Source organism: Oreochromis niloticus, linkage group LG10 (assembly GCF_001858045.2).
Source record: "Oreochromis niloticus isolate F11D_XX linkage group LG10, O_niloticus_UMD_NMBU, whole genome shotgun sequence".
NCBI classification, from domain to species: domain Eukaryota; kingdom Metazoa; phylum Chordata; class Actinopteri; order Cichliformes; family Cichlidae; genus Oreochromis; species Oreochromis niloticus.
The window spans coordinates 9,614,504-9,628,251 of NC_031975.2; the positions used below are offsets into that span (position 1 = coordinate 9,614,504).

The 13,748-nt window shown below is 39.8% G+C and overlaps 1 protein-coding gene across 1 annotated transcript in view; it reads left to right on the plus strand.

The window, feature by feature from the left end:
* The first annotated feature begins 1,014 nt into the window (after positions 1 to 1,014).
* The window catches only part of abr (ABR activator of RhoGEF and GTPase), a 117,152-nt gene continuing 104,418 nt past the window's right edge, over positions 1,015 to 13,748 (plus strand). Inside the window, exon 1 of the mRNA XM_003450432.5 lies at positions 1,015 to 2,083. Coding sequence (XP_003450480.1) covers positions 1,267 to 2,083 — 817 coding nt within the window. The 5' untranslated portion in view covers positions 1,015 to 1,266. The remainder of the gene's footprint in view (positions 2,084 to 13,748) is intronic.

The window sequence follows — 13,748 nt, forward strand, 5'->3', positions numbered from 1 at the left end:
CCAGTCAGCTTTAGGAAGTGCCCGTGTATGCAGCTGAAATGTTAAAAGCACAAAGAAAAATGGCTCTAGGTCAGGAGGAATTAATTTTTTGTGTCACTTAAAGCAACTTGCAGGTTTTTGTTCTTCTTGTATATCATTAAAGGTTTTTCAAATGTGTCATAACAAGATTTGTTCAGCATCTTTGTTCAACAGACCACCAGTGTGACCAAAATAGAAAACCACAAACAAGAGAATAGAAACAAGTTGACAGTATATTTAGATCAGCGGTGTTTCTTCACAATAGACTGAACTGGCAAAGATACAGACTACCAAACAGATCTGCATTTTATGTGCAAGGTAAACAAGTGACAGGAACATCAAAAAGAACTATCAACATTATGCAGATTTGTGACATAAATGCACATTTAAAAAACCCAGGTAAGAAGCCTGGTCCTTGCAGTCTCTGACCACCATGAGAATGTGTACATAATTGTTTTTACTTCTAATCCAATAAATGTGAATTTATTTTATGAAGGACCTCAGTTCTGTGACTGATAAGAGACCAAAGCTTTATCTGGAATATAATTTCTTTTAAATGAGTTTAAAATGTGCACCACCAAGAATGGTTGCTTTCCTTTAGCAGTGCTTGTTGCATTCATATCCTGTCGGATCCTGTCGGATTTTTTTTAAATTTTATTATTATTATAAGGTGTGAAAAGAAAATCAAGAATAGCGTTCAAGTAAAACTGGTTAGTTTATCCGCAGATACAGTGTGAGCAATCGATGTAGAAATATTAGTCATGAGTTATCATATTCTAACATCCCTGCCCTCATCCTTATAATAAGTGTTTTTTATTTATTTATTTTTTCTGTTTGCTTGTTTTTAAACATTTTTTTCCACCATGCTATAGCGCACACATCCACTTCAGAATCCGTGGCATTGATTGGATAATGCTGTCATGAAACCATGGCCACTTTAATTCTCCCAGCGGTACCTGAACGCACCACGTCTGGATACAGGAAGTCTCGAAACTTTTCAGCGTAGTGGCAAACTTGTTATCTGCATTAGACGCAGGAGTGCGCCGTGCGCCAGTTACGTGAAGGAGGTGCAAGATGGTCAGTTATTAAGTTAATAGCGTTTGTTTGTTTTTTTCTTTTCCGGAAAACAAGTGAGAAAGGAACGTGGATTTATGCGACAGTGTCGGTGAAGACAACAGTTAGCTTCAATATTTTTCTGACTTGCATGACAAGACTGCGACGGGCGTGAAGCCCCGCGTGAACATCAATATGTGGGAGCAGGAGGAATTCGAAAAACACTGGAGGAAAGAATTTCCCGACGGAGAAGTACCCCAGATGGACTTGAACTCTGTAGAGGATATCGAGTCCGAGCTGGAGACATGCAAAGCCAACCTGAAGAGGCTCCAGAAGGCTCTGGCAGAGGAGAAATTCAAGGTGATTTACCTGGAGACCACTGTGGCCCGACAGAAGAGAAACGACCCGGAAAGGTTTGAAGGCAAAGATGTAAACTTTAACGCTGACATGTCGACCTTTTCCAAAACGGAGAATATCAGGAAACCGCCGCGGCGGGACGCCGAGCGTGAAGAGGGGAAGATGAAGGTGCCGGACCCCGGAGGCGTGAAGCACCACGCTGCGGGTAGCAACACAGCGGGGCTCACCAGCTCCTTCGGCCGGGAGCGAGGCAGGTTCAGTGGCAAGATGGGCAAACCAGTCCCTATCCCGGTTCCGCCACAGAAGCCCATCTTTTGTAGAGGGGACACGGCCCCTGCCATCGTCCAGCGTGCGAATGACAACGAGGAAGGCAGCGACCGGGAATATGAGGATCTGGAGCTGAATGAAAATTTCGTCAGGAATAACTTGTTGGTACCAAAGACCGCGGGAAGAGACGGTCAGAAGACTTCCAGCGCTCAACGGGACAGCCGGCGGCCTTTCCGCCACAGCAGGGAGTTTGACTCCGATGATGGCAGACTGTCACCGTCCTTCCCCCACATTCAACGCAGACCCTCCCGAGGCTCGGGGTGCAGCACCCCAGAGAGGAGGAGTGATGGGTACCTGAGCTCCGACCACGATGACTCCTCTTCCGCAGGTAATGTCAACACCACTGGCTGGTAATGGCTATCAATAAGAAGTGCAATATGTATTTTCGATTTTACTACATGAAATGGCCTGGTTGGAAGATCATTGGCAGCTAAGCTAGGCTTAAGTCTGGATTTATAGTGTAAAAGCCAGATGGGATCTGTAGTCAAGCATTTTAAACGTGTCAAAGGCACTGATGTCAGGGAAGGGAAGACACAAGGCTCCATAAATCATATCTACAGGTAGCAGCTTACTTCAAACTGAATCAAATGTGGCATGTTTTTATTTGCAGAATGCTTTTTTTTTTTTACGCAACCAGTGTGAGTACTGCAATTGATTTTGTGCTCCAGTACTCAGTCATTTATAGTTGATCATCAGTGTTATGCAATTCATCGGTTTCTGGCTCTTACTTCCTCCTTCCATAGTGAAAATAAATGAAATCTCAGCAGATGCAAATGCACTTATGTTAGTCAGTGATAATAATACAAAATCAGTCTGTATATTGGCACGAATGTGCCTTGTTTAGAAATGATCTTTATTTGTTTAAAACACAAGACGAGATGTATTCATGTAACCCCGTTTTAGCTTTTCAGATTCGCCCACGGAGAAAAAACAAGTTTACCGTGTGCCAAACCAATTACTGAGTGCTGTTACAAAATATTTGTAGTATTGTCCTGGACAAATGCACAGTGCAAACACCTGTTTCTCTGCTGTAGTCTCCAGTAGCTTACTTTTGCATCCTGAATGGGGCGTGTCAAGGAAATGCCATTCTTTTAAAAAGCAAAGGGTATGGTCTTTAGATCAAATGTCACAAACCTCTGTTGGAAATATGTTTTTCTGTGTTCTGACATGTTTACAACTTAGTTGCTCACGTTGTTTCATTTACCAATATAACCACAGCCCCCCCCCCCCCCCCCCCAAAAAAAACAACCCCAAAGGTCAATAAAGCAACACAATCACCAACAATAACTTACTGCTCTTCAATGTTCTCACACAAGTGAAAATTAAGAACTTGCCATAACTTGTATTCCACTAATTGTCTTGCATGTAACTCCAAACCCTAGTTAAGATTAAGCTGAATTTACCTGCAAGTAATAGAGATCTGCATAACAGATCAGTACTTTTACTTTATTAATTTTTTTTTTTTACTTGATCAAGAAGAAAATGTTTATCAGCGTATGACTACCTGACTCCGCTGGATGGAGTGGATTTCATGAAACAAATAAAACCCTGCATAAGTGTGGCTGAGGAACAGATCCATAATAGACTAAATGCTCTAAGTGGTGTTGTAGATATCAGACATTAGGAGAACTACCACCTGTTATGACAGACCTACTGCAGGATAAGGTAAGCAGTAGGTGTAAAGATAAAGACAGGATTTCCTTTGCAAAGCCCCACTCGAGCATACCATTGGCTTTTAAATTATGTAGATTAGAGGGTTACCGGTTAAATGAAACCATCTTCACTTGTGTGACGTACTCTGCATCGTCTATATTGACCTTGAAGACAAAATGTTCCCTTTCTCTATCAGTGGTCTGTAAGAGGTCTATAGTGTCACATCACCCTTGAAGGAGCTTCAGTTTAGTTGGTGGTAAATATAGATACAACCAGATGCACTGAACACTCTGGCTTCTTTTATGATATGAGTCATATTGAGCTTGTTGGGATGTTAGTCAGTGGATTTATTGTAAACGGACTTAAAGTCCTGTTCTGATGTCATGCAAGTGCTGTTTGACGCAGGAGTTGAAAGACCTCACAAGTTGCATGAGTAACCAGCAAAGCAGCATAGAGGTGGCTGTGCATGTTTTGCATTTCACTGCTGCAATGCATGGTTCTGGTAAACGTATATAATGTCAGCTTATCTTATTTTAGCTAGGGCTGTGTCTTTATTTCTAGAAACGTCAGTGATGAGCTTTAGGCTACAAGGTGGTTTGCAGTTAGTCAAGATTTTTCTTCAGTGGTGTTGTTAGTCACTTAAAGGTCGAACCTCAAAGTTAAGATTTGTTTAACTTGGCACTGAGCTAATTTATCTCACCAATGGTTATGTCACTGCCACAAGTCCTTAAGACATTTGTGGCACATTGTCTCTTCCTGTGTCTGAGTTTGACTCTTACAGCCCTCAGTATAATTTCTGGTAAGGGCTGGGCAGTGGTTTCTACAAACTCCAAACAGGAAAGCAGAATGAAGTGGGAAAGAGAGAAGGGAGACAAAATATGAATAAAAGACAAAAGGGACGAGGCACAGATGCTTTCTGAAAGAAGAAAGGGTTGTGGCGAACACTCGGCCATGACACTTTGTATCTGAGGTGTGAGAGGTGCTAAATATTGAACTGCAGAGGTGCTTGCAGTTCCTTGCATGTGTCTCCTCATATTTCCTGTCTGTGTGCTGGACTAGACAAACATCCTTTATGTCTACTTCCATATTTACAACACACGCCATCGGACCACTCGTCCGACTGTCAACAAAAAGCAACGCAGAACATTTTCTTTAAGGCGTCCTTTCATCAGAGGCGCTCACAGTGGTCAGAAATTCCCTCGTAAACTGTAGGGCAGGACTGAAAGAAAATAATTTACTTGGAAGCAAAGACTCTGAGCTTAAGTAATAATTTAAATACTAATCTAGGAAACTGGAGTCATGTCTTGCTGTGGCGTTGTTTTAAGAAGTGTGGCAATACTGACGGAGATGGTCTGCTTGTCATGAGTCAGGAGTGAATGAGTAACTTAAACATGAGAATAGATTGAGGAAGGCTTTTTTTTTTTTTAATAGACTGTGACACATCCCCAGTTCCCTAGTCTGTTCTGTTCTTTTAAATATGAAAGGATTATGGAACGCTTGACACTAATTGTAAGCTCACAGTTTCATTGTTATGGCTCTGCTCCTTGATTTGGTGGTTACTGACTGGTTTGGCTGATGTGCAGGGATTTGGAAAAGTGGCAGTTTTTACAGTTTGGGTCAGAAGCCAAAAATGGAGAAGTAACAAGCAGGCATTGTTGTATGAATACCGACGCTGTGGCACTACGCTTTGCTTCATTTGGTGTTGAAATGCATTTAAGCAAAAATGGAAAATTTTCTTTTAAGAGCTGTTTTGTGTCAAAGAAACACGAATGTGTTGGACGTTGTTAAACAGGGTCTTTTGCCTTAAGAGGCAGTTTGGTGCCTGAACTACAGGAATTGATGGTCTTGAGAAAAAGAGCAGAAAACACCTGCTGAGCTTTTCACCATGACACGCTGTTTGCTCTTCCATTGCAACAGGTCAGGGGATGCATTTTCCCATAAACCTGTGGGTCAGTAAGGAAAACCACTTACTGTAAGCCTCTTAATCTATTCCATCTTTGCTACCCAACAGGATATTGATGTTTTGTTCTGACAACTGGGATAATCAGTGGAAAGACTTTAATTGTGGCTAAAACAATGGGGAGGGTGTGTGAACCTGTGGGAGGATGTAGGGGGCTTAAGGTCACCTTTTATAATCTAAACAACAACAGTCATCTGCCCTCCTGGTCACTCAGCATTATGGGATGAAGTCCCCCCTTACTTCCACTTGCACATTCGCACAAGCTGTTGGCGAATGCCAGGGGTGTTGCTCATATTGATGCCTTTGTGTAGTGTGCATTTCCTAGGAAGAGGTCATCCATCAGGTCATGTGAGTCTTTGTCCAACGCTATGGTTTTTCAGTATTCTTCTTGATTCACCTCTGATTCGCAGCAGCGTTGGTCTGAAACCTGAAAGGAATCCATTCTTATTGTGACAGTGTTTCATTTAAGCATTGTTGTTGTTTTATTAGATTTTTTTAAAAATTCATAAAATAGATCTTTGAATTCAATATAGGAATCACAGGTATTTAATTTTCTTCAGTCCAGTCTGCACATGCCAACATGCAGTATACTACTGCTAGAAGTGATGAACACAGTCCAGTTTTGAGCTCTCCCAGCTATTTAAAGCACTGTAATTCAGAAATATCTTTACTGAGCGCAGGCATACCAAAGGAAAAAAGATTATTTTTAGCCTATAACCACTTTGATCTCCATAGGAAAATAAGTTTTTATATCTCGCAGGAAAGCTGAACGACCTGCTTGTTAATTGAGTTCATAATTCTCTAGTCACATTGCCAGAAGGAGGAGCCCTCTGAGAGGGCTATTTCCTGTTTCTGTTGTCTATAACACATATCTTTGTTGAGCATCTGGCAGCTCAGGAAAGAAAACATTCAGATGTGTAACTGTTTCTTTTTTTTAAGATGTCAGGTATTTAAATGTGAAGTTCTTTAACTCTTAGACATAGGAAAATTTTTATAATAGTAGTTTAAAAAATTCTTAAAGTGAATAATTATTATATAGACTGTAACTCTAAAAACTGAGTGATAAGACATGGCGTTATGGTATTTCAGTGTTTTGAGTGAATGCCATATCAAAATGTACAATAAGAAAATCTTTTGCAGTTATGAAAGCGATGGGAAACTCTTGATTTTTTGAAGTATTTGGACAGTATCGATAAAGAATAACAAATCACACATGACACTGACATACAATCATATTAATAGTTTAAATAAATGGGGGGAAGAAACAGATCAGCCACATGGAAAACGTTCATCCCAACATTAGCCGAACTTTCAAACCCATAATAATCAATATTATTGGATTTTAATATTATCAGAAGTTCCAGTTATTAGAACCTCCTCAGAGATGGTCAGGAGGAGCATCTCCAATACTCAAGACTCCATATGATAAAGTCTGTGTAGAAAAGCATAAATTATTTATGTATTCATTGGATTATAGAGCCTGTGTGTATCTGTTCCAATTTCAATAACGTCAGTTTATTGCCTCTCTAATTAGCAAGCTTTGCCAGCGATTTTATTAAGTAGTGACTTTGGTAAGTTAAATAAGTAGAGGATTTCCTTGCCCTTATGTTTCGGTGAAATATTGTATATTTGGAGCCAACGTATCAAAAATAATGCCACAAAAGGAAACGATGGTGTAAATGAGGCTGATGTTTTGTTTGGTGATTTCTTTGATATTTTGAAGGGTGTACTGTCACTGTGCCAAGGTTTTAAGTGCTCTTCATCAACCAGGACACACGGATAAAGGAAATAAACTCTTCAAATTAAGGGAAATAAACTTCAAGTAGGTTTCAGATGGCTGCTTACGGCCAACCTGGGTAAGTTCAGTCCAAAGGCAAATTCAAAAATAACCCTAAAATTTTATCGCAACTCTTGCTGTCAAAGTGCATAAGGGTAAAGTCAGAAACTGAGATTCCATAAAGTTGACTTGCATGACAGACAGAAGCAGTGAATCGCACTGAAATGCTGTAGGGACATTTGAAACAGGAAGCGCTGAGAAAGTCTAGCAACAACTTTTAACTAAAGGAATTTTCCACGTAAGAAGTTCAGCAAGCTGATGTCAGAGACGAAACACTGGTTAGAAGTTATTCCTGTTAAGTGAAGCAGTAACTGCTGTCCTTTCCCTCCGAGTGATGGTGTTCAAATATATCAAAATTATCTATAGCTGCTCTTTTTTAAAACCAATTTCGCAGAGATTCTCTGGGAAACATGGACAAAAAGAGGTGCAGGTCTATTGTTGGGATGAAAACCTTCTGGAAAACGTCTCGAAAAGACGTACTCTGATAATTTTGTAGGTACTCTAAAATTCAAATTGGCATGTCCACTGACCTTACAGTCTTTAGATTTGCTCATCAGAGTTGAACTTTAGTTTCTCCAAAAATCTGGCGGGTTTCTTATACTACTATTCTTTGACGGTTAACTGCTGTGATGTAATGAATAAACAGTTTCCCCACCAACCAGGCAGGCTTGCCGTGTCATGCTGCTAATGTGGCTTTTCATGTCTAACTGCAGCAAAAAAAAAAAAAAAAAAAAAAGGCGCAATAAAGAAAATTCTATAATATTTTTAATAGAAATTTCACCTGTTTTATCACTAAGTAGGAAAAGAAGCCGTGGAATAAGCATGTTTTTGTCCCTCCATTAGGAAATAACTGTTGAATACAGCACCCACATTTCTAGTTTTCCTTTGAGTTGCCTTTTCTTACTCCAGATAAGCGGTACTTGTCCAGACCTGTCCCAAGTAGTATGTGCAGCATGGGAACTATGAGCTTGTCATGTTGTTTCCATTTTCGGTGGCGTCATTTGAACCTTTCGCTTTTCTCTTAAAACTGTGATTTCCAGTTCATAGCCTCTGAAGCTTCAGCATATGCTGTGGGTGCTCACACCTATATGACAGTTTAACAGCTCGAGCTAGTGCACCGACTTACTGCAAAGTAGAAATTTGACACTGTGGTGGCCAGTCCTGAGAAAAACAAAAGTAACCTTAAATCAGTGTAATCTCTCTCCACATGCTGGCCCATCATACTAATTTCCTAGGCAACAGAGCTAAGATAGATAGGGACAGTCAAACCTAAACCTAAATCAATTACGAGTATGAAAGCCTCCATAAACGTAACCATTGAACGCATAAGCATTATTTCACTTTGCTGTAGTTGTGAGTTAAAAGGTAAAACTGTGAAATAAAAGACCAAAACTGAGTCGTATTTGTTTTTGTTGGCAATTGATTATCTCAAATGACCAATTGAGGTCTCAAATGTACAATTCCTTACAATTCCTACTATGTTTAAAAAGACTGTTCTGCTCATTTCATGTGCTGTATTTTCAGTCTTGAATTCTACTAGACTAGTTTTACATGATTCCCAGTCCAAAGTAATCTTTATTTATTCTATACTGGGTGTTAATGGAGCCCATCATTTGTCTGCTGTCTTCTCCGCTCTCTTCTAATTGGTCGTCACTTGCAAACAAAAGGTTTAAACAGCAAGTGGGAGGAGCTTCAGTGCTCACGGCCAGAGCTGTGTGTCTGAGATGACTATATTGGGAATATCTCCTCCCTTTGATGTCATGCAGATTCAGCAGTAGAAAAAATGCCTGGAATTGGGTGTTTTAGGGCAGTCTGAAGTCAGTCTGAACTTGTCACATTATTAGTACCCAGGTTGCATTGTAACCTTATGTATAAGGAATATAACAAGGAAAAGCATATTGGGTCTCACTATAAATATCTTGAGTATATCGTGTTCAATGATCTACCCTTATAGGGGTTTGAGCACAATTTTTTTTTTTTTTTTTTTTTTTTTTAAATATCCATCAAATCTGAAATCTCTTCACAGTAAAAGCACTCAAATAATCCATGTCAAAGTCCTCAAAGCTAAAATCCTATTTATGGTTCAACTTGTTCCTGTGTTACCTTGGTGATGAATGCGTCGCGGGGAAGCAGGCAGGATGTATCTGTGATGGTGGAGGAGGTGTGGGTTTTGCAGCATCATTGCCTGCTTGTGAGATGGATGTGGGCCTGAAAATGTGTATTTGTTTGCGAAAGCCTTGACCTTAGCTCTACAGCAGAGACGTGAAATGCACAGTCAGGACGTGCAATGCAAATAAGAAAGCCGAATACTGCCTGGCGCTCATTGTACATCTAGCACAGAGTGTGCACAAGAGCATGCATGCAGGCAAAAGTCAAAGTGAAGTACTGCTTTATAAAGATTGTTAGTAGTAGTAGTAGTAGATTGTAGTAGTGCATACAGGTTTTAAGCACTGCTGAAGATGCTTTGGATGATGCTGTTAATGTTTTACCGATCCATTAATTAAATGCATAAAATGGTAAAAATGTTCTGTAGATAATGTAGTCTGTCTCAGTAGTGTCTATTTCTTACCAAACTGAAACTATAATCTTGACATCAAGACTCTGCTCGTGGCTACATTATTTGCAATTTGTGGGGGCCATAGCATCTGCTGCAGAACTCTTCCTCTTCTGTGGGTGAAGAAGTTTTTATGTTATTTGAAGTTCTTGCCATGCTGCAAGTAAGCCACCACTATGTTTGCACCGTCATGTGCAAAACCAAAATTTGTAACCTGCATGTGTAACGTCTTTCCCTCTGTGCTAGTTAAACCTAACTCGGCCTCGGTGACTTGTGGTATTCTTTTTTTGTTGGTTTTTTTTTCGACATAGCAGAATTTTTCTCAGTGCAATCCCGCTTTCAAATGACCCACTTCAGCTGTTGTCACCTGACACAAAGCCCTGTGTGAACCAAAGCCCTGTGATGCAATGTCCTCCTGGTGAAAACCACTACCTGTGAGAAGTGAAAGTAGTCTTTGATACATCAAGATGATTTGGGGGTCATTAGATTGGGCTTTAGTGGTCGGTGTATTATTTCAACTGGAGAGCATGTTAAATTTGTAATTTGAAAAAAAAAGTTAGTAGCACAATTGTGTGTATTATTCTAATAATATGACTCCAGGAACCAATCTTTGCTTTTGTTTCCTAATTTTTCACGAGCTTACCGTTTTGGGTGCAGGTGTACATTGCTCCCTGGATTTGTTTGTTCGTCTTAAACAAAGAAAGGTGTGGCCCTCTCAGGGGTTTGTTACAGGGACACAACTATGTGAGAAAGATTTCCTCATTAAGAAGAGAAGGAAGAGGCTAACCTTTCTAAAGTTAATGTAATCTAGGAAAAAAAACCCCCTGTGCTCTCAAGTCAGTAATAAGTGGTTTCTTTCCATCTCCTGTGGGACAGGGCTGAGCCGAATTACTCCTTACTTTCACCCTCATTTAAACCATTTCTAAATAATCACGGAGACAAACAACGATGCTATCTCTCTCACCGAGTTTCATTTCACATTATTGCACTCAGCAGGATTTTTACACAGGGGAATGCATGGACAGGAAGTGCAGGCTCACTTCTAGATATGAATTTCTCTCAGTTGAAATCAAGATGAGCACCTGCACGATCTAGGAGAGCCTGAGAGTTGTGGTTTTCCTGTCAGTTAACTGATTCATATAGCTGAAAGGAGAGAACCATTTGTGTGTACTTGAATGTGGTATGGAAGCAGCTTAGAATAATTTGATATTTAAAATGTCATTTCCTTGTTATTCTTTCCAACTAGTGTCCAAAAGCTATTTTTTTTAAATTTACTGCCACATATGGTAAATAAGAAGAGAAAATCCTGCCAATTCAAGAGTTATTCCAAGAAAATTGTCCAGTTGTGTTTAAAATATTGCAGTTTTTCATTGGTAAAGAAACGACAGGTTACATTCAAACTAGGTTCAAGCTTTCCAGTGTCAGTTTTTCCCCATAATTTAACTTTGTAGGGTTCGAGTCAGAGCACCAGATATTTGTTAATCGTTCTCTCTAATCTCTTTCACTTAAACAGAATTTGTATCATCTGAACCAGATTATAAATTCTATTTTAGTTATGGAAAGTGTCAATGTTATTTGTTTCTTCGTGTGTGGAAAGAGGGTGGGGGGCTTCAAACCAAACAAACCGTTGATGCATTTCTATCTCTCATCAGTCTTAATATAGGTGCGGTTTCCATGCTGACATAGAAACAGTGCAACTCTTTTTATTAACAAAAGTGGAAAAAAAACCCCAACTTGCTCTAAATCTAAAATCAGAGACACTCAGAGGCAGGTCACTTATGATTGGCTGACAGATATGGCTGCCATGGAGACCCCAGTGTGGTGTGTGTGAATGTGGTAAGACACAAGGGTGCACAGTGCATATGGACCCACAGAGCCCTGCATGCTTCTAAAACGCTGTCAGCCTGGTACTTAATGTTCACTTCTCTGAATCCTGGTGCATGTTATGTAATCTGTTGAGACTGCTGCTTTCAGTTCCTACAAGTAAATAATAATTAGAAAACCAAAAAAAAAAAAACCAAGACATTATGTGGGATGAATTGTAGTTTGACAGAACAAAGTGACCCAAAAATCGAGGAAGAATTGCTGTGAAATGTGTTTCACTTTCCATTTGTTCTGAATGAAAGCTAAATTTTGCAGATCCGTTTATAGAAGCCTGGTTTTTATTTCATGATGTCAAAAATGTCCCTTAACTGGGATCACTACATGAGGTTTTATTTCATAGTTTGACCTTTTAGAGATTTTTGACTTGATGATGTTAAAGATTTTGAGGTAGTATAAAGGGCTAAAATATTGGGGAAGTGAACTAGTAAGAAGCTTATTGTTGCTCAACTGTGTGTAACGCTACTGTATGTGCTTATAATAATGTAATGACCTGAACTTTGCTATGAAGCAAAATCCATATTACCCTAATTCCGTTTTTTATTTTTTTAATCAGCACGAGCACCACTGCTTGTAAAAACGTGACGTTTAGCATGAAATGGAAAATGAATTATGAGATATAAGTGCTTAAAGATTAAGGTAAGAATACTGATGTGAGTTAGAATTTATATAGTGTTTATTGATTAAACTTTATTCACAGGTGCAGAACACAACATCCTTCAAACTACAGTCAGCTGTGATGCTCCAGTATGTTAGACTGAACACCAGTTTGGCTGTTTTTACAATTTTACATATTTAACTGAATTTATCAGTTAGTTTATTAGAGATTTCACACAGACACTACAGCGACTGTCAGATTTTATCGCTCTTTCAGTCTTGGCGTAATTTGTGCACCAGCCGTGTGGTATCAGGGTATTTTTACGTGTGAACTCATTCGCAGTGAGCGGGCTATATTGTGAAGTTGTCAAGTTTTAATCCAGCAGAAGCAGGAAATTGAGGGACTTGGATTTACTCTACCTTGTAAATGATACCTCCTTTTTTTGGTGAAGTTTTCACAATCCTATGTTGCACACAGAAGCTAAATGCAGAAGACGTCTGCAGACTTGGACTTTAGCTAAAAGGGAGAACAAAACCTGAGAAAACAATGTTCCTTTTTTCAGCATGCAACATCTCATAACCACGTGTTTAGAAAGCTTAGTTTCACAACCAAATGGAGCGGTAAATGGTAAATGGACTAGCGACATATGTGGTCTGCCCTCTTTTATTTTAAAGCAGGGCATTACCACGGTTTAGTGAGCATGTTATGAGAATATAATTTTCAGTAACCACTTCCAAATTTCAGATATGTAGGTTGACAATAATAGAACTGTGAAAACACTGTTACATTCAACCTGCTGCTGTGTGAAGTCCTCGTGTTGATGGTGTTACTGTGTCAGATGGGAGCCTTGTTTAAACCCGAAAATATATGCGTGTTTTCATAGACTTCAATAATAAAGAGGCTTTTAGCCTTCTCACCTGTCAGGACGTGTTCTCATGACCCAAACTTGCATCTTGCATCCCCCAACCCCAATCGGTCTTGGCCACTTGTTTCCTCCTGTGACCTCAAGGCATTTTTTTGTTTGTTTTCAGCTGCACACCAAAAATTAATAGAAACATTGGCATTCGCTGAAGTGCAGCGGTGTTAATACACCTTTACCCAGATTCTCAGTTTGCAGTTTCTCAAGGACATCATTTTCCACAGTCATCACTTTCGCTTCCTCTTCTTGCCGAGCGGAGATGGAAACAGATGGACAATTAGCAGGTGAAGCGTTTTGCATTTTGAAACCACTTGATCTAAACGTTCACAACATTTGCCAGGAATGCAAAGTCCGTGGTAGAGATACGTGAAGGGGTGCGGAGGGAATTACTCTTCAAGTCACAGGAGTGGCTTCTGTTGGGTATAAAGTGTCGCTGTGTAAAGTCCTATTTGGAAACCCGAGATACAGAGAACCTGCGGGTCAGTGGTTAAAGGAGTCGATGTAGCATTATACCTGGAGGAGGATCACTCCTTCTGCTTTATTCAGGCTGTTGGTTCAGTCTTGAAGAACCAGACGCTGTCTGTTGGGGCT